At 33.9% G+C, this 21,886-nt stretch overlaps 1 protein-coding gene and 2 long non-coding RNA genes across 4 annotated transcripts in view; 1 reads left to right on the top strand and 2 right to left on the bottom strand.

The window, feature by feature from the left end:
* Nucleotides 1-3,285: 3,285 nt before the first annotated feature.
* On the bottom strand, nt 3,286-4,121 carry LOC126765025 (uncharacterized). The gene is made up of 2 exons (XR_007668241.1): nt 3,874-4,121; nt 3,286-3,804 (listed from the first exon to the last, which is right to left on the bottom strand). It is a non-coding gene; the product is annotated as an uncharacterized LOC126765025 (long non-coding RNA).
* Nucleotides 4,122-4,344: 223 nt separating this feature from the next.
* On the top strand, nt 4,345-5,650 carry LOC126764952 (uncharacterized). Its single transcript, XR_007668150.1, has 2 exons — nt 4,345-4,628; nt 4,697-5,650. It is a non-coding gene; the product is annotated as an uncharacterized LOC126764952 (long non-coding RNA).
* Nucleotides 5,373-21,886, bottom strand: part of LOC126764847 (uncharacterized) — a 117,491-nt gene continuing 100,977 nt past the window's right edge. The window contains exons 6-9 of one of the 2 annotated variants that reach the window (XM_050482454.1): nt 7,025-7,146; nt 6,460-6,936; nt 6,000-6,399; nt 5,373-5,944 (exon numbers count right to left, since the gene is read on the bottom strand). In XM_050482454.1, the coding sequence (XP_050338411.1) occupies nt 7,028-7,146 (119 nt within the window). In that variant the 3' untranslated portion in view covers nt 5,373-5,944; nt 6,000-6,399; nt 6,460-6,936; nt 7,025-7,027. Of the gene's footprint in view, nt 5,945-5,999; nt 6,400-6,459; nt 7,147-21,886 lie in introns of both variants that reach the window. The other variant, XM_050482453.1, reaches the window with a different exon arrangement.

Raw genomic sequence — 21,886 nt, 5'->3', positions numbered from 1 at the left:
AGCAGCAGCTAGTGCTTATACAAAAACCAAATAAACCAGCAGGAGAACCAGGCTCCTACCGACCATTATGTATGTTGGACACAATGGGAAAAATACTGGAGCGTATAATCTGCGTGCGGCTAGAACAACATCTAGAAAGACAGCCACCGGGCTGAGCCAAAAACCAATATGGTTTTCGAAGGCACAGGTCGACAATAGACGCAATATAAAAGCTAACAGAGGTCGCAAGCAAGGCAATTGAAGGAACCAGATGGTTAAATGGCACCAAAGAATACTGCGCGGTTGTGACGTTCGACGTTAAAAATGCCTTCAATTCGGCCTATTGGCCTCATATCATGGAAGCCCTGAAACAAAAGAAGACACCACTCTACCTACTGAAGATCACATCTAGCTACCTCTCCGACAGATTACTGCTATATGACACAGAAGAAGGTCCTAAAAACTACATTGTAACAGGCGGTGTACCACAAGGCTCAGTACTAGGGCCGCTACTGTGGATTGTTTTATACGACGGTGTGCTTCGCCTCCCTTTGCCCAAAGAAATACAAATAATCGGGTACGCTGATGATATAGCAGTCACGGTAGTGGCAAAAGAAATAAGCCAGATAGAGTACCTATGCAACCACGTGGCGATAAAAATAAAATAATGGCTCACAAAAGCTAAGCTCAGTTAGCAGGCCAAAAAACTGAAGCGTTACTAATAACGAGTAGAAAAAAGTTAGAGGCGACTACGCTCAACATCGATGGATACAATATCCCAACGCAACAATCGTTGAAATACCTAGGTGTAATTATTTACGCGAGGCTAAATTATCGGACCCACAGAAAGCAGCAAAGGTGACGGCTGCATTAACTAGAATCATGGCCAACATAGGTGGACCTAGTCTTTTGGCAAAAGTTATCCAGTCAGTACTTATGTACGCCGCACCCATATGGGGACCAGCATTGCTGCACAAAACATATGTGAATACGACAAAAGCAGTAGTTCGGTTAAGTGCAATCAGGGTAGCTTGCGCTTTCCGGACTGTATCACACGACGCGGCGGGGATTATTTCAGGTGTCACGCCTCCAGATATTATGGCGATGGAGCTAAAAAGAATTTATGACAAAGCGAAAAACGTGGGCAGACGGCTAAATAAACAAGAGAGGCAGCAAGAAAGACAAACCAGCCTCAATGAGTGGCAGGAACGATAGGACGAAACAACAAAAAGTAGATGGACACACACGTTGATCAGAAACGTGCAGGTGTGGGTAGAGAGAAATCACGGAGAAACTGACTATTACTTGACGCAGTTCCTGACTAGGCACGGCTGCTTCAGAGAGTATTTACATAAATATGGACATTACGATGGGTTTAACTGCTCTTTTTGCGGAAACGGGAATAAGAACGCGTGGCACATTTTCTTTCTGTGCCCCCGTTATAAAGATGAAAGAGAGGAGCTAGAGCAACTTCTCTCAGAGCGGCTAACCCCTGAAAATATTGTACCACACATGTTACGTTCCCAGCAGGTGTGGAAGTTCGTTAGAGAATGGAGCGCGAAAGCCCTAATAGAGCTTAGAAGGAAGGAATGGCAAAGAAAGAGCGAAAGACGGCTGATCATCTTGCAGCTGGAAAGTTCGTAGAACGAGAGCCAACCGGCTAAAGCTATCCTTGCGAAGAAATGCCAAGCGGCGGTCCCGCAAAGAAAATAAATAGCTTGAGGAGACGGAGTTAGGGTTTAGTAAGTAGGCGTCGTACTCCGCAAGTACCGCACTTGTTAACAATGGCGGCACATGCGCCAGTAGGATGAATCGTGCATGCCGTCCGAAACAGGACGGTATCTTTCGAAGATTCCCCATCTGGCAACAAAAAAAAAATAAATAAGGGAATAACAAGTGCCGCACGCATCTCCGCTGTCACGGGCAACCAATGGCCGCAGCTCACGTTTTGTGTGTGCCGAAAAAAATAAACGAATGACCGCCGATTGTTACCGCTTCCCTTGCTGCTCGAACAGCTTCGCCAACAAGCTAGCGTAAATATGTATGCTTTTGTATGAGCTTGCATACATATCGACGCTGATTTTTGCAATCCACGGAAAAATATTTTAGAATTGACAAATATTGTAAATCGACAACAGCTATGTTGCCACTTTTCTCACTTCTTTCCTAGAACAAACACCAGAAAGTTGTTCAATTTATGGTTTTAACTTTTGCCATCGTCGCGAAAAGGCGCTTGTTGGCAAAGGCATGCTCGGGGAGATGTCATAGCCCTGACAGACGACAGCGCTAATATGCATTAGCGGACTTAATTTACATTTACTTGCGCATTTGACCCATGTTAATGCAAGTTTGTAATGCACAAGAATTTCGTGCATTTAGCTGAATTTATCAAATTTGAGTAGGCAACACTGCTCAAAAATGGCAGATTATTGCTTTTTTTTGACAGATGTCGCTTCAAGTCTGCCGCCTCCTTTGCGTTTGCAGTATCAGAGGTAAGCAGTTTTATAGCCCTGATAGACGAGCAAAATTAATGCGCCTTAAGCAACGCTAATGCGCATTGCAATTTTATAGTAACAGACGGCAGACTTGTGCATTTAGACAGCTGATAGTGACATTTGTTTATTTATTAAAAAAAAGAAATGTGGTGTCGTGGGACACCAGGTAGGAACGAAGTTCTTTCGGGTAATGTAGAATCGATACAATTTGCAAAAAAAATTAATTTTATGTAGGTTGTCTTGATATTTCTCTCAAATTTTGCTGATTAGTTTTTATTTAAGTACAGATAAGTTTTAAGAAAATTTAGGAGTTTAAGAAATAATAATTTACGTAAAATGAAAAATAATTCAAATTATAACTAAAATAACAAAAAATATGTCTCCTTATTTTTGTTTGGCACCATAAAATTACATAGAAATAGAGAGAGAAGGAATGAAAGAACGAAAGAAAGACGGAGAAAGAGAAAGGTATTATGCACTACTCGCTGGTGTATACGACTGTCGCACCTGATTTTTTAAGGAAAACGAATTGAAAGAATATGGCAACATAATGACACATTCAAAGCTCCAAAGCTTATTCACAAAAGCGCAACGTAAACTTTTTCAATGGTGAAGAAATGTGCAGGGGAGAGGACACTTAGTTAGAGCCGGCCTAAAAGTATGCAATTAATCTTAGAGGTTATTTTTAATCTAATAATCACATAACCCGATAACCACCTTACCGTGAACAGCCTAACTTTTTTCTTACGCCAAAAACGTACTTAGTGCAAGCACAATTCTCACCCAAAACTAATTTGAATACACAATAATGTTACAGATTTTCATGCCTAATTATTTTGCAAAACCTAAAGGTAGGCTATAACTAGCGATCTTACAGTCTTTTTCTTACGGGTTATTTCTTACGGTTTTACTATCACTTTTTTTCAGTTAGGTTCCGCAGCAAAATCCCTATCTTCTCCAAGCCTGCCGTAAGGAACTTCGTTCCAAAAAAAGTAAAATAAAAGTGTGCGAAAAAGTTGTAGATAATTTCGTCGACCTTGGAACCAGTATCAACACCAACAACAACATCTGCCTCGAAATCCAACGAAGAATGTCTTTTGCCAACAGTTGCTACGAGATATACGACGACATTGACATAGTTCAGCGAATTAAAAGACATCGGCTCCGCTGGCTAGGTCATGTTGTCCGGATGGACGAAAACACTGTAGCTCTGAAAGTGTTCCACGCAGTACCCGCCGGAGGAATCAGAGGAAGAGGAAGATCTCCACTCCGTTGGAAAGACCAGGTGGAGAAGGACCTGGCTTCGCGTGGTATCTCCAATTGGCGCCACCTTGCGAAAAGAAGAAAAGATTAAATTAGAAGATAATTCAAGTGAGAAATAATAACGATGCGTTCTTACGGACACACGTATTTAAACAGCTGCACGACTACATAACTGTGTGTATTTTAATATTTGACAGATGTCCCTTGAAGCTTGTCGTTCTCTATAAGTTGAGCACATCATTTAGGAAACAATTACTAGTATTTAAATTATGGGTGTGTTTGTTGTGAAATTACAGTGGCCGGGTTGCCTTTGATGCGAAAACATCACGTTCTATGGAAAAATTCGAACAACACTGCCGAAGTAACACGTTATGTCGGTAAATTGTTGCGCATCTGTTGTGCATCACTAGCGTAACAAACGCATCATAAACATTTTGAATCCACGATAAGATTGAGGAGGAATTGTAAGTTTATTAAGTATTAATTTTATGTTTGATATAATATATTAATGTAATAAAAGATGTAATCAAGATATAATTCAATACTTTAGAAAATTAATTTACTTTTTATTTTTTGCAGTATTCTTTAGATAAGAAAAGATTTCACCTACATCTTCTTTTCTTAGTATTTTTCAGTAAATTTTCACAACATTTCGTCAATTGTATACGTTAAAATTTCCATATTTGTAAGAAACATGTTCTGCGCGAAATAGGTCGACTTCCTAAACGCAGGTTGCAATGCATATTTACAATGCATATAGTTCCTAAAGTCACACTTGAATTTTCTGGCAACGCCTAATGTTCCTAATTAGTTGGCAACTCAGTTTTAAACGCATCAGATGTTTAAAGCGTGCATCAATTTTATTTGGTATGCAGAACAGACAATGGCAGAGTAAATAATTTTTATTTATTGTAACTATTTTAAATTGTGTTATCATTTCGTTTTATCTTATATTATAGAGAAAAAAGTGGACACACGAGTGGAAGAAATTATTAATAACAACAAGGCTTCGCCATGAAGCAGAATTTTCCGGCAAAAAAAGAAAGAGAAATACAATTTGGGAGTCGATTTTAAGGGAAATGAGGGACGTTGAGAGCTCGTTTCCATTTTCAAGTGATGAAATAACGAGGTGTTTCCTCAACATAATGGGGGCTTATAAGCATATAAAGAAAAGAAACAGTACTTCTGGCGAAGCAGCATCAAATTGGGAATATTTTAGTGAAATCGATGAAGTGTTTGGGAGTCGTTCTAGTATTGAAGTGCCACTAGAAATGACCGAGTATTCTATAATTTCATTGGAAAGTCCTTCCACCACAGCAACAATTGACGGAATGGATGTAACACCTACAACATCAGTTAAAAGAAAGAGAAATGACGTAATCGAATTCTTAGAGAAAGAATCCGAAAAGGAAAACGAAGCTATAAATAAGCTTATAAAAATAGAAAGTGAAAGACTTGAAGTTGAAAAAGAAAAACTTAATTAAAACAACTACGGGCTTTATTTGAAAACCCAGGATAGTTTACAAATAATATAAATAATTACTATTATATAATTATAAGAAATATATATATATATATAAGTATGTTATAGTTTTGAAAGTTCCTATCTTATGAAATAAAATACATTTATTCATGTTCATGTTATTCAAATTGTGTTTTTTATTTTAGAATTGTCGTTTAATTCAACTTGAAAACAACGCTGCCAGGGCATTTCGTTTTTGATGGGCTTCATCTCTTTGCAATGATGGAACACTAACTTCAGATGTTTGGGCCTCCTCTTCGTGCAATTCTATGCAATCAATGTTTTGCTGACCTTCATTGATTATAATCACGTTATGTATTATCATGCACGTTAATACAATAATTTTTGGAATATGAGCGAGCTGTACACCAATAAATTTTAAAATTCTGAACTTTTGTTTTAATATCCCGAACGCCTGTTCAACAAAAACTCGGTTAGTGCTTAAAATAGTGTTAAATTTGCTCTGCTGCGATGTTAAAAAACCATTATCCCGATATGGCACCATGAGAAACGTTTCTAGCGGATAAGCTGCGTCGCCTAAGAAGTGGTGATTTGGTGGAATTTTTAATTCACCGCTTACTACTGCTCTACGAAATGGGCTCCTTTGCCACACTGATGCGTCATGACATCGTCCGGGACAGCCGACAAAGACGTCCAGAAATTTCATATCGCTGTCAACAATGGCCTATACAAATTGCTTATTATAATTTGACAAGAGATGAGTATACATGTGTAATTACCTGTGCAATGATGGAAAACGTCCCTTTTCTGTTATAGAAACTTATTGCATCATTTTTTGGTTGTGATTTGGTAATGTGCGTTCTATCAATGCATCCTAATACAAAAGGAAATACATATATTGTGGCGACGCTGAGAAAACCCATCAGCGATCTTTTTTTGAGCTACAGTAGTAGTTGGAAATTTTATTATTGTCGATTTTAGACGACATATAAGTTTGAGGATTTTAATAAATGCTTTATAAGTGGCGCCCATTCCTACATCAAATCTGTTACTAATTTGTCGAAATGATGTATTATTGGCAAGCTTCCAAATTGTCAAATACAATGCCTTTTCCATGGAAACTGCAGTACGACCTGTTGATGATTCGGTCCACTTTGGTTGTAGCATAGTCATCAGCCTCTGAAATTGCAGCGAACACGTTTTATGTTATCCATATTTGAAATTCAATTGTGTATTTACCTTGAACGTGCTTCTTCGCATTCGAAAATGGGAATAAAATGTATCGTCTTCCATCAATACAATAGATCCACAAAAATTTTTATTTTTCACCACCTTTCTTTTCGTTAAATTCAAAGTCCTTAATAAAACTGCCGCTTCTTTTTTTCTTTTCAATTAGTTTTTTTATTAACTTAATATTTGAAGTATTAGCTAAAGCTAATTCTTCAGCATTTGCTAATAAAATTAATGAATAATTTCTTCTCTCGTCCATATTAACTCAAAATTTCGTTATTTGTAACAACAGTCATTATTTGACATATGTTTTATGTATGAGTTTTACGATGACGTTCCTAAACGTCATTTATATGCAAAGCATTTATTTGCAACGCAGAGTTGCGTTGAAAATCAGCTTTGCATTTCATACGCATTTTTTCGAGTTATGCATCGCAACTTGCGTTTATGAAGTCGGCCATTATTATTAAGCAGCTCGAACACAGCCTAAAAGTTGATACGTCACTTGTTATTCATTTTAATAAATTTGATGAATTGATTTTGGCATCAGGAGCAAAAATTAAAAAAACATTACCATCTACCTATGATCGAAACTTTGTCTGCTGAAAACATGACTGTGGCATTTGTTAAAAATCGCTTGTTTGATCATGAAATTAAACTTAAACGTTGCTAGCATTAAAATTTTGCAAGCTGTACCTAAAAAAAAAGGAAAATGAAAATAAAGTAAAAATATGTATGTAAAAAATAAATTCAAGTCCAAACAAGTTAAAAATATAAAGGCAAATTTCTAAATTTGAGATTTTAAGTTAGAGACAATTTTTGAGACTTGAGACGATTTTGATATTCTGTAAGTGACAGTCACAAAATCTATAACATTTCATTATTCAGAGAGGTTTTTACACTTAAATGAAAATAAATATGTCGATAACAAATATTAAATTTTCTATAACATAGTCGAAAAACATAATTATCAGTATAAATAAAAATAAATGTTGACTTTGCTTCATAATATTTCCGAAATTTATGTAAAATTGATTTATTTTTAACCCTTTCGTGTTTGAGTTGCTTACAAAATATAAAAAAACGACAATCGATTAATATCTATGATGATCTCTATTCAGTATATTCAAGATGGCAGACAAGAGTTGTTTTTAGTTTTGTGACTTGCTAACTATCAGGTCTCAAATTTGAGGCAATATTTTGAGACTAATGCTAGAGACTGTTTAGTGAATAGTAACTAGTCACAAATTGAGACTTTACCTCAAAATGTCTCAAATAGAGATTAGAGACTGGTTACAGAATCCCGCTATTATATTTATGTTGAAGCAAAATATGAATAAAAGGGATGACGGTGCGTTATCATTTATACTATATTCTGGAGCACAGACCATATGACGCTCTGTCCATAAGATCGTGTGTATTTTAATATTTGACAGATGTCGTTTGCAGTCTGTTGCGCTCTATGTGTTCAGCACATGATAAATAACATAAATCTATTTACCAATTATTTTTAAATCACCAATTGAGATTTCGAACTTCTTTTGATAAATTTAAAAATAAAGAATACACTATTCGTAGTCCAATAACATCTTCTAGTATTGATGTGTAACCTATATAATAACTTAGAAACCTGACATATTATATTTTCAACTTTTAAAAATTTTATATCAAAAAGCGAAGTTCATTTTAATTTAAAGGCTTTAAATTTCTACATTGATAATGGTAGAGAATATTTTTCCAGATTATTGTGTTGAAAAAGGCATAAGCCACCACAATTAATTGGACTTTCCTAACGTATGATAACAGAGAAAGCAAGATCAATGATCAGCCGGGCCAAATTAGACAAATGTTTTTGGGGTGAAGCTGTTTTAATAGCAACATATTTAATTAACCAAACCCCAAGTAGAGCTTTGCGGGATAAGAAAACTATTTAAAAATATTTGATTCCACAGTATATCCGCATAATAAAATGAGAAAGCGAAAGTTTGATAATAAAGCGATAAAAGCTGTGCTCGTTGGGTACGAACCAAATGGCTATAAGTTATGGGATGTGATTTCAAATAAATGTATAGTAGCAAGAGATGTTGTGGATGAGAAAAATCTGGAAACCCCTAGAACTGTGGTAAGTGACCCAAAGTTCCAAAATAATAGTATGAAACAGGTAGAAAATATCCTGAATGAGAGTACGGAAGAGAAATCTGATAATTTAAAATCTTATAAACACGCTAATGATTCAACAGTATTTGAAAATACTGATCGAAATATAATTATCCGTAAAAATTACCAACAATACAAACAAATAATGAGAAAACTGAAGTCAGAGGAAGTGAAAAGTTAAAATATAAGCCACAAACATCGCATACATTTTTGAATAATTGTTTAATGAATGCGCACATTTTTTGTAACGATATACTAACAACTTATGATAAAATTAAGAATAGAAGTGATAGAGATAATTGGGAAGCAGCTATAGAAGAGGAGTTAGATTATGTTATTTATAATAAAACTTTGTCTTTGGTAGAAACACCAAAGGGTAAAAATAAAGTTGATTGAAGATGGGATGGGTTTTTACTGTTAAAATGGACAATTTGGAAATCGAATCAAATATAAAGCCAGATTAGTTGCTCGTGGATTTGCACGAGAATATCTTATAGATTATGATGAGATATTCGCTCTAGTTGCAAGAGTATTCAGCTTTCGATTTATTTTATCTTTAGCAAACCAATTTTATCTTAAAATTCACCATACGGATGTAAAAACTGCATTCCTGAATGGAACTTGAAAAGAGGAAATCTATGTATATCAAAATCCCTAAGGACTATCACATCCAAGTTACAAATTATGTAAATTATATAAATCACTTTACGGTTTGAAACAGGCGGCTAGAAGTTGGTTTAAGTTTTTTTGGAAAAGCCTTAAAAGAAATGAGATCCGTTAATTTTGATGTAGATCAAAGCATTTACCTTCTTGACCAAGGAAATATAAATAAAAACATGTATGTGGTTTTGTATATAGATGATTTGGTAATTGCAACTGAAAATAAAATTACTATGAATAACTTTAAATCAGAACTTATGGGTAGATTTAGGATGACAGATTTATTAGAAATTATCTACTTTATTGAAATAAAAGTAGAGAAGTATGAAGATAAATTATATCTGAGTCAGTCTGCGTACATATATTAACAATTTTCTAGATAAACTTAATATACTCAGTTAGAACACCACTTCCAAGTAAGCTCAATTATGAAATTTTGAATTCTGATGAAGAATGCGATACACCATGTCGGAACTAATTGGCTGTTTAATGTACATAATGTTATGCTCTCGCCCGGACGTACATAGGTACAGCAATTATTGCAATTGTCTTAAAATAATATTAAGGTATCTAAAGGATACTGTCAATTTAACGTTAATGTTCATAAAAATAGTAAATTTTAAAGGTACTTGAATTGGATATGAAGATTCTGATTAGATTGGAAAGAAATCCAATAGAAAAAGTCTACAGGATACATATTTAAGTTGTTTGGAAATTGTCTGATTTGTTGGAATACTCAGAAACAAAATTGAGTGGCTGCATCTTCAACTGAAGCGGAATATATGGCATTATTTGAAGCAGTTTAAGATGCCCTATGGTTAAAATCATGAATGTCGCAAAAGACCAAAACACATAGCTATAATGTATAACTTTTCAAAAGAACAAATTAAAAATAAAATATTTCCACAGATAAACAGGTAGCCGATATCCTGACAAAGCCGTTGCCTACAGCCAGATTTTTGACCTTGAGAGATGCATTGGGTCTTAAAAGCCAAATTTGTTTATAAATATTAATATAATACATTCTTCTTCTTCTTAATTGGCGTAGACACCGCTTACGTGATTATAGCCGAGTTAAGAACAGCGCGCCAGTCGTTTCTTCTTTTCGCTACGTGGCGCCAATTGGATATTCCAAGCGTAGCCAGGTCCTTCTCCACTTGGTCCTTCCAACGGAGTGGAGGTCTTCCTCTTCCTCTGCTTCCCCCGGCGGGTACAGCGTCGAATACTTTCAGAGCTGGAGTGTTTTCGTCCATTCGGACAACATGACCTAGCCAGCGTAGCCGCTGTCTTTTAATTCGCTGAACTATGTCAATGTCGTCATATATCTCGTACAGCTCATCGTTCCATCGAATGCGATATTCGCCGTGGCCAACGCGCAAAGGACCATAAATCTTTCGCAGAACTTTTTTTTTCGACTCATCAGTTGTTGACATCGTCCAAGCCTCTGCACCATATAGCAGAACGGGAATTATGAGTGACTTATAGAGTTTGGTTTTTGTTTGTCGAGAGAGGACTTTGCTTCTCGATTGCCTACTCAGTCCGAAGTAGCACCTGTTGGCAAGAGTTATCCTGTGTTGGATTTCCAGGCTGACATTGTTGGTGGTGTTAACGCTGGTTCCAAGATAGACGAAATTATCTCCAACTTCAAAGTTATGACTGTCAACAGTGACGTGAGTGCCAAGTCGCGAGTGCGACGACTGTTTGTTTGATGACAGGAGATATTTCGTCTTGCCCTCGTTCACTACCAGACCCATTTGCTTTGCTTCCTTGTCCAGTCTGGAGAAAACAGAACTAACGGCGCGGGTGTTAAGGCCGATGATATCAATATCATCGGCATACGCCAGCAGCTGTACACTCTTATAAAAGTTGGTACCTTCTCTATTAAGCTCTGCAGCTCGAATTAATTTCTCCAGAAGCAGGTTGAAAAAGTCGCACGATAGAAAGTCGCCTTTTCTGAAACCTCGTTTGGTACCGAACGGCTCGGAGAGGTCCTTCCCGATTCTGACGGAGCTTTTGGTGTTGCTCAACGTCAGCTTACACAGCCGTATTAGTTTCGCGGGGATACCAAATTCAGACATCGCGGCATAAAGGCAGCTCCTTTTCGTGCTGTCGAAAGCAGCTTTGAAATCGACGAAGAGGTGGTGTGTGTCGATTCTCCTTTCACGGGTCTTTTCCAAGATTTGGCGCATGGTGAATATCTGGTCGGTTGTTGATTTTCCAGGTCTAAAGCCACACTGATAAGGTCCAATCAGTTTGTTGACGGTGGGCTTTAATCTTTCACACAATACGCTCGATAGAACCTTATATGCGATGTTGAGGAAGCTAATCCCACGGTAGTTGGCGCAGATTATGGGGTCACCTTTCTTATGGATTGGGCATAGCACACTTAAATTCCAATCGTTGGACATGCTTTCGTCAGACCATATTTTACAAAGAAGCTGATGCATGCTCCTTATCAGTTCTTCGCCGACGTGTTTGAATAGCTCGGCCGGTAATCCATCGGCCCCCGCCACTTTGTTGTTCTTCAGGCGGGTTATTGCTATTCGAACTTCTTCATGGTCGGGCATTGGAACGTCTGCTCCATCGTCATCGATTGGGGAATCGGGTTCGCCTTCTCCTGGGGTTGTGCGTTCACTGCCATTCAGCAGGCTGGAGAAGTGTTCCCTCCATAGTTTAAGTATGCTCTGGGCATCGGGGACTAGATCACATTTCGGCCTCTTTCTTTTTCTGTCTGCAAATGCGTCTCGCTTCCCTCTTCAACTCTCGGTATCTATCCCATTCCGCACGTGTTGTGGTTGATCGTAACGTTGCGAGGTAAGCAGTCTGTTTTCTACGCTGGAACCATGTGTAGAAGTTCACGCAAGTCAGGAAAGTTCTCTGGGTGCCATTCGCTTAGCCAGAAACCATTTTTTTACATATGGCTCAAGCAGCTCACGACTTCCGGTCTTTGACCAAGTATCCTCTGGGTAGCCAGAAAATATTCGGTAGAGGTGAAAAGGGGAAACATCCCATTTACAGGGTTGTGTGCTGGGTTTGGGAATCGCCACGTAAGAAAAACTTCCAATGAAAAGGAAACACGTAAAAGCTACATTGACGAAATTAGAGAAAGAGCTGTGAGAGCAAGTGGCAGGATCAGCAGTTTTATGGTTTGCTCTTCTCTAGTTGTTTTAGTTTAATTCATCTGTTGTAAATACAAGTTGAGCAGAAGTGAAGAAGTGATAATAAATAAATCTTTAATTAAACAATAAAATGTTATTGGTTATTAATTTAAGTTTTGGAAGTGTTGAAGATTAATAGTATAGTAGAAACAGAGGTGCATATGTACATAGATTCTTATTCAAATGTGTTTAAAAGATATTTCCAACATATTGATGAAAGTTATTTTCATCACGATAGTTTTCTAGGAAAACCCAAGATGAACTTTGCCCTCTTCATCACAATAATGCTTGGTGTCTTGTTTTCAAAGCCAAATAACAAAAAAATTTAGTAGATTGCAAGTGGGTAATTAGTGTACAACAAGATGAGTTTCGAAGCTTGGTAAGGTATAAAGCAAGGTTTGTTGCGTTTGGAGACGCTTGCACCAGTTGTACGAATCTCAAGTTTCAGCATTTTTTGGTACTTTTAAATCAAAATAACTCATGTGTCTATCATATGGATGTCGCAATCGAATTTTAAATTGATCCCTAATAGACGAAATTTACATCATGGTGATGGGACGTTAATAAAGCTATTCATTGTATTAAGCAAGGAGTTGTTAAGGATATATGGTATTTCGAAAAAAAAATATATATATTGTTATATGTAGATGATGTAGTAATTACAACCAATGTGATGCACCCATTATGTATAAACATTTTAAGTCGATATTCGAAATATAATAAATATAAGGCACTATGCCAATGGCCTAAACGAATTTCAGATTTCTACCAATAAAGATTCAAATATTTTCCCTAAACATTTTCAACACTTTTGTTTACAAATAAAATAATAAAGTGTATTTATTTATGTTTTGTTTAAAATTTAGAGGCTATTTGATATGGCTTTTAGGTTGTATTAATATTCAAAAGCAGTTAAGTAAACAAAATAAGTATTCGACATTTAAAAAAATACAACGAAAACGTAATAATAATGAAAGATTAATATTTTGTTGTTTTTACTCTGCGACGAATAACTTCCCTCAAACGTTTTGGCATCGATTTTACCAAATTTTTGGTTACCTCTGTATCGATGTTAAGCCATTCCTCTTTCAGGACCTTCTCCGTTTGATTTTTGTTGGGTAAAGTGACGCTCTCTCAATCGTTTCTCCAAAATGCTCCACAAGTGCTCAATCGGGTTGAGATCCGGACTTTGAGCGGGCGTTTTAATAACTTTAGGACAATTGTAGAGCAACCAAACCCCTGTATTGTGAGTTTAATGTCTCGCATCATTATCCTGGCAATACTGATAATCTTATTCAATCACAGTACTAGGACGTACATTTTCTTGTAAAATATTTATGTAGTATATGTGGTCCATAGTTCCATTAATTGTCACAATATATCCCACTCCTGAAGCCGTCATACACCCCCAAACCATTAAACTGCCGCCGCCATGTTTTACGGTAGAAACCATATTTCGTTCTTCCAGCTCCGTATTTCGTTTCTGTATACTATTACTCTGCCGTCACATCCAAAACTCTTCAGGCATATTTACATATTTTCTGGAAAATTCTAACCTCTGCAGCCGATTCTTTTTGGAGATATGAGGCTTCTTTCGTGCTGTTCTTGCTTTAAATCCGTTATGTTTTAAATAATTTCTAATGGCTTAGGGTGTAACATCTACGCCTACGTAACTCCTAGTAATTTTTGCTAGTTTTGATGCATTAATTTTGGGGTTTCTCTTAACTTCGCGGATCAACCATCGCTCCGCTGTTTCAGTAATTTTCTTTGGTCGACCCGATCTTGGTTTATTATCAACCGATTTGCTTTCTTTAAATTTTTTTATTATACAACATACAGTGTTCACTTGTTCTGGGCCTACTTATTATAGACGATATGTGATTTTCAGAAAATCTGTTTTCAAAATGAGTGATAATTAAATTTTTAATTTCGACTGACAACTCTGCTCGTTTACGCCCCATTTTGCCAAAAGTTTAAGTAAAACTGCGTTCATTATACACACAAATAGTATATATATTTTAATTCCGAAAATTTGCTGTTCCACATAACGGTACTTTCGCGTTTTTCTTTTAAAAATTTAGCAAAGCCATCTGTGTCGAATACTTATTTTGCTTGTTTAATTGCTTTTGAATATTAATACCGTTAACTTTCTGATTTAGTTTGTTTTTGTAGTTACAATAGTTTTCACAATAGAAGCTGAAATCATATGTGTACCAAATCATTCAAAAGTTATTTGTTTTTGTTGATAATATTGTTTTTATGCATCATTATTCGCAAAAGTTGTTACATGTCGAACACTTTTTTTAAATGAAGTGCACTTACCTGTTCCAATATTAAAGAAAAATATCAATTTCGGAGAGCTATTTCTACAAATATATTTATGTTCTTCTTTATGCAGTGAAGATTGTAGAATTTATCCCATTTATTAACTTTAATTTGATATTGCTTATCGTTAGACTTTCATACCAATTTCAAAAATATAGTTTATGAGTCTTACATATTATATTATTTAAGTTTATTTTCAGAAACCTTGCAAATATTAATATTTTATTAAAACATAAAATAACAATTAAATTTATGTAATACTTTCAATATGCAAGTAATAAGTTGAAATATTTATGAAATTACATTTTGCAATCATACTAGTCACACATTGCCAATGTTAATAAGTCTATTTTCATTCTTGTCAATACTCATATTTTAACCAATATTAAAAAAAGAAGAAATTTATTTTATTATGGTTACATATTGATTGACTACATATATCTTGAAAAATGTGAAGTATTTGGTCGATGTCGCATTCATTTATAAACGCACTGTAGCGTCGGTATGTATACTGCCTTTTATACAGTACAACAGCTAATCTGGGGGGTGAGAAATTCTAAGTCAGGGTGATGGTACTAGGTCAGTATAGTAAAACCCTCAAAGGGTTTTGGCGTTCGTATGTTCAGTTTTTTTATGACCTTTTAAATTTTTCCCTTCTCTTGATGTTTTTTCGCTTAGTTGTAACATTTTGGCAAAAAACATTTTTTTTGTTGTTCTTGATCAAGGTGAACTGAATGAATGGTTGCGTATATATGAAAGTACATAGTGAGATTTAAACGTGAGCAAAGCTGTCGGGGATAAAGCGATTCCTATTTTAAATTTGAGAGCGCAAAAATTAAGGTTTTTTATAACGTATTGCATTATACTTAGCCAGATCAGACCAAAAGCTCATTTCTGTGTATTAATATTAAAAAAAAAAAACAGAAATATATTGAGTAACTATTTAAATATTTTTTTGTCAATACTAAATAAAATGAATTAATATGCAAACTGCATTAAATTTGTTGTTATAATTTTCAATGGTGAATTAATACTCCAAGACATAAAATGACAAGATCCTATTAGTTTTATTATTTAAAAAATTTTGGAAGTGATATAGAACAGCGGTTACAAATCTCTGTAATTACAAATTTTTTTGATTGTTTCATTCGCGCCAATTGCTAAACGTTAAACCTTCCCGATCCAGTCAAGGTCGGGTCTGTATCTGAATTCCGCTCTGTTTTATGTTTATGGAATAATTAAAACTATCTAATATATCCATAATGAACGGAAAGAGGCTTTGTTTGATATTGCATATTATTAGTGTCTTGTTGCTATGTAGGTATTTGCAAAATATATTTTATAATATAATTATGTAGATATAATATCATACTAAAGGCTTTTAATTAAATTTAATAATTTTATACTCATATAAAATGTTGCTGCGAAAGAGGTTTAAAATTTTACATTTTTTCGTTTTTAATTCTATTCTTAACACTTTATACACTGCGTATATAATATTTGTCTTATAATTATGGCTGTGTGCCAATTGGTAAAAAAGTTAAAATTCTATATACGAGTATGTAGATGGAATGGTGATGAATGCAAGGTCGAAATCTGGGCGTAAGTATTATAGCCCTGACAGACAACAGCACTAATTTGCATTAGGGGGCTCAATTTACATATACTTGCGCATTTGGCCAACGTTAAGGCAAATTTGTAATGCACAAGAATTTCGTGCATTTAACTGCTCAAAAATGGCCGATTTTTGCTATTTTTTGACAGATGTCGGTTGAAGTCTGCCGCCTCCTTTGCGTCTACAGCATCAAAGGTAAGCAATTTTATATTGCTAATTAAATTATGTGCAAGTATATTAACAAAAACAAATTTTAATATTTTAAGATGGCAGAAGATAAACAACGCACAGTGTTATAACCATTTTTCCAATATTCTTAACTTTTTCGCACACTTTTTTTGCATTACAGTCAATTATTGCTTTTAATTTCACTCTATTATCTTTGAACGTAGTTAATAATAAACGTATTTTTTCGTTATATTTATATTGATTTTCCAAAAATACCAAAATTTCTATTAATAATTTCTCTTATTCATTTTTATTTCACTTCTTTTTATTTTAAATAAATAAACAAATTTCACAATCAGTTGTCTAAATGCACAAGTCTGCCGTTTGTCACCATAAAATTTCAATGTGCATTAGCGTTGCGTATTAATTTTGCTCGTGTGACAGGCCTTTTATACAATATAATGTCGCAAATTCATTTAATTATATTATTACTTATTCGATTCAAAAAAAGCAACAATACTACTTATAAAGGGTGCTAAAAAATAAACATAAAAAATGGCTTCATTTACTGAAAAAGTTCCAATAAAATGAAGAACTAAAATTATACTTATTTAGTTGATTAGCAGATCTTAAGGGGCTATACCAGTGTGACGCATGAAAAATTAGGCGATTTTCGTGAATTTTTTTAGAAGAAAGTACTGGGTTAAATGTTTCGACGTTCTATGGACGTAACAAAGTATATTTGTAGCTATACAAATTTTTTTTTTTACAAAAATATTGAAAAATAACGGAGTTATGTGCTGTCTGCGGAAGTCCCGAAAAAAAGTGCCTCAACTGCTGGCATGATTCCGGTCGAATGAGTAGCTGAAATAAAAAACTTCAAAATGTTTATTAAACTTAAATATATTTCCTATACAATGAACTACGATCTTTGAAAAATATCAAAAATTAAGAAAATTGCGTAATTTTGAAAAAAAATTCGTTTTTTTACGAAAAAAATGGTAGTTTTTTTAATGCCAAATTGACAATTTTCAACCAATCAAAAAGATCGTACCTATTCCATTGTATAGCAAATGTATTCAACTATACCTAGTTTTAATTTGAAGTCGATCGGTCAATTTCTCGTTGAGTTATGATGTTAGCAATTTTGAAAAATGCCGTTTCGAGAAAAACTCGTTTAAAGTTTCAGTTATATATGTTTGCACCTCTGAGCGGTCGCTGTTTAGAACGCTGCCATTCAAAAACTATTTAAGATACGACTTTGCCAATTTCACAGGATATTTTTGAGTATAAACTATCGAAAAAGCAAAAAATTTTTTTTTTTTGAAAATGACACACTGGTATAGCCCCTTAATGTGAATGTGTGTTTATAAAGAGTGGAAAAAATATTTCAATTGATTAGGGAGGGGATATGTTGCAATAGAATGGTTCAGTATAAAACAATATAATATATGGTTATAAATAAAACAGTTTAAATGTTACTTACGTTTCGCAATAGATGAAGAGACTTGTGAAAGGTAAGTAACAGAAGAAGGAAAGGGTTCGGTGAATTTTATTTTGGGTTTTTGTTTTAAATATATAACATAATGCTTATGATATCTTTAGCTATATGTACATATGTATATATATTTATTAGAAGAAAAACAAAATTCTTTAAAAATTACTTCAAAAGTAAATATAAGGATATAAGTATGCATGTATCCCTAATGAAAGTAGTATAATATTACACTAACAGGTTAACTAAAATTCTCAAATAATAATAAAGTTTTACGACTTCTATTAATATTGTCATTAACAGAATAATGAATTTTCTTTTAATATTATTAATTTTAAGAATATATTTACAAATTTAATTAACATGACACAATTTTAAATGTCTCACCAGCGAATGATTTAAATTTCAGTTGTCAAAATTTTTCATTCCAATTAACACATGAAAATGTTAATTTATTTAATGTTCCGGCCCGAGACAATTTAACGCCCTAGTCGAATGTTAAATTCTGTGTCCCTTTTAATCCTATTCTACCTCAATAACAAAATTTATAAGTTTTCAAAAAGTTGTTCACCTTTTTTAATTATATGAGTAGTAATGATAATTAACAACGCAAATGGGATATTTGGATAATAAAAAAAATCTAAACATGGGACTTGAAAAACGCTAAGTGGTTTGAAAATTGGAAAAAAATCACTATTTAATAAACAACACTTGTCGAATCGACAAATTGTACGTAAAAGTGGAAGGCACGGGATAATAAAAAGATGAGCTTGCGAGAAACCGCCCGAATTCGTTACGAAGCCAAGCGAAGCCAAGCGAAGTTTTAATTACATTTATAGAAAACAATGTAGAAACAGAGTATGGTTTTCAGCAAGATAAAACCGCCATACATGTGTCGAAGGAAGCGAAAGAATGGTTTCAAGGAAAATAAAACTATTTATTGGAGTGGCCCGCATGAAGTCCAGACTGCAATCACTGTTGGGTGCGATATCCGTAGAAAACTAGTACAGACAATGCCCAATATCAAAATCATTACATCAGAAGAAATAAAATATTTTGAGATATAAATTTTAGTGAATTAAAACTATTTTTAAAATGATATCTTATTTAAAGCTGAGTGCTATTTTAAAAAACATTATGTAAGATTGAACATTTTAAAAATAACAACAAATATGCAAGTGAGTCAAATGTCTATGACTGGACATACATAAGTAAATAAATTATACTTATGTGCTAATCAACGGAATACTCAGAATCAACGCACTTATTAAAAAATACTCCCGCTGTTGCTTATAATTCGTATTAGAATGCAAAAATATGAAACTTTTATATATTATATAAATGAAGTGATTTCGAAAAATATTTTAAGTTCAAATAAAATCAAATAAAAGTAAATATAAATAATTTTCATAACAATTTAAGTATTGGAGTATAAGTAATTTTGTATTCCTTTGCACAAAATAAACAGAAAATAAGAAATGATTAAGAATGGGTCATAAAAGCCACTGCACCGATGTAGAGCTTTGATTGGTAAAAAATTTGTGTTATGAAAAAATTCATTGCAATTATCTTAAGGCGGTCGGAAAACTTTGTAACTAATGCTCTAAAGCAAAAAAATTTAAAGGAAACTCGTGGTCGTCCAAGAAAAACTGGCCTGAGTGATGATCACTTTATGTCTTAAGGCGAAAAAGCACCTCGTGACTTCACTAAAAATTGCAGCGGAAGTTGGACTGAATGTTAGCTCGCGGACAAATCGGCATCGATTAGTGAACGCATAAAGCCAGAAAAATTCCTCTTCTACGAAAGATCCACATACAGTAAGGAAACGCTTTCGTCGCGGTCTCACCGGAGAATAAAAGTGGCGAAATATTTTATTTAGTGATGAAGATAAGATTAATATTTACGAAAATGATTGTAAAAGAACTGTATGCCGGAAAAAAGGAAAAGAAACTGTTTTAATATTCGGAATGAAAGATTTCCGACATATTTAGGTGTAATAAAGTAAAGCAAAGATATAACTAATACAAAACTGTTTCATTGGTAAATATTTATAAGTTATTAAGTATAAGCTAATTACACCTATGTCCATAAGTGTGTATTTTCAAGTTCTACTTTTAAGGTATTTACCATATACCGTACATATTGAAGAAGAACGATGTTTAAGTATTTAAGCTTTGAAACGATTGCTATATTAACAGTGTAGTTATTTTGAGAAATCATTACTGATTAGCATTTTTTCGTCACAATCATATCTTTAACCATATGCATCAAGAATATAAAATGGTATATTATTAAGTAAAAGTCATACAAACATAACAATGCAAAAAGAGAATTAGAATAGATTTATTCACACATCTACATCTACTTAACATTGAGTTAAATTTACATAATTCGTTTTGTCGCAAAACTCCTATGTGACTTTAAATGTTTCAGTTTTTCGTGTGAAACTGAAAATCGGTCTAAAAAGACAGAATCTATTAAGAAGGAAGACACTTAACACATTTTAAGTTTAGAATCACGGCACGGAAAATATGATTTTTATCATTTAATGTAAAAATTGAAAACAATACATAATAAAAAAATATGTACATACATATTTAAAATCGCTTCAAAATTCATGTATGTATGTAAGAATTATGTGAATATTTTATTATTTCAAAATCGAAAATTTTCGTACGCACGTGTATATTGATTATATGGTTGTTGTTCTTGAACAAGCCGTTCAGTGTTGAGAAAAAGTCATAATTTGAGATAAAAAGATAATGGCATATAGATATTCTAAAAGCGTTGCATAGAGCAAACCAGGAATAAAGGAATGTTAAACTTATTCCAGTGTGAGAGCGCCTCAAAATTAGCGTTTTTTATAACATTTTCCATTATGGCCAGATTGAACAAAATTACAGTTTTTGGGCATTTATCAACCCAATACCCAACATTTAGTACGAATAAAAATTACTAAATAGTGGTTATTTATTATATGGAGAAACTATTTAAATCTTTTTAAAGAATATTATAACAACTGACTTTTGTCCTTTCAATACCCAATAATTGGATTTAAGCTTGTTAGCTCTCAATCATTAAATGTTTTTAATCATTTTCCATTGAAAATAAAACTATGATGCTTCAAATTACAAAACGTTTCATCAAATATCTTTAAATTTCACAAATTTATTTAATTTTCATTGTTTTACATTTTTTAAAAGGGGTCTTGAACGATTCAACAAATCCCTCCGTTTACATATTTTTTTGGTAAGATTTCAATCTGGCCATCGCTCGTTTCCAATTGCTAAACGTCAAAACCCCTGAACTCGATCAACTGTCAAAGTTTAGGTGGTTTTGACGTTTAGCAATTGTTCTCTCACTTACAGTGAGAGAGGAGTTAAACATCTCTTTATCTCTGGAGCAAACAAACAAACCACTGATACTGTCAGAAAATACGATTCCGTGCAGAAGGCTACAATTTTTGTTCAAAGTGAAATTTTTTATGTAAAAAATAAGTAAATAGGTAAATTTATTTGTTTGAAATTATCAATTGCTATTACAAATGATATAACAGAGCTATTTTATGCTTTTATTTGTAAAATAACGTCAGGTTTGTTAGAGCTTTGAATAATTTAACATTTTACATATTAGTGGCATCATTCCTCTCTACTGTCAACTCTACTGTCGTTGGCAAATATAAAAATATATTGAAGTTAGCGAGAGCGACAACTGTCGGCCTGCAGTCGTGTAGTCGTGCAGCTAGCCTTCTGAGCCATCTATTTAAACTGAACGAATAATAATATGCAACGAATTGAGCTGAATAAGTTGGCTTTTATGCTGTCTATAATTAAAAATTATATATATTGCAAAACTTAA

This window comes from Bactrocera neohumeralis, unplaced genomic scaffold (genome assembly GCF_024586455.1).
Source record: "Bactrocera neohumeralis isolate Rockhampton unplaced genomic scaffold, APGP_CSIRO_Bneo_wtdbg2-racon-allhic-juicebox.fasta_v2 cluster10, whole genome shotgun sequence".
Lineage (NCBI taxonomy): Eukaryota > Metazoa > Arthropoda > Insecta > Diptera > Tephritidae > Bactrocera > Bactrocera neohumeralis.
The sequence above is the reverse complement of the archived record's forward strand: the minus strand, read 5'-3'. Positions and strand labels throughout refer to the sequence as shown.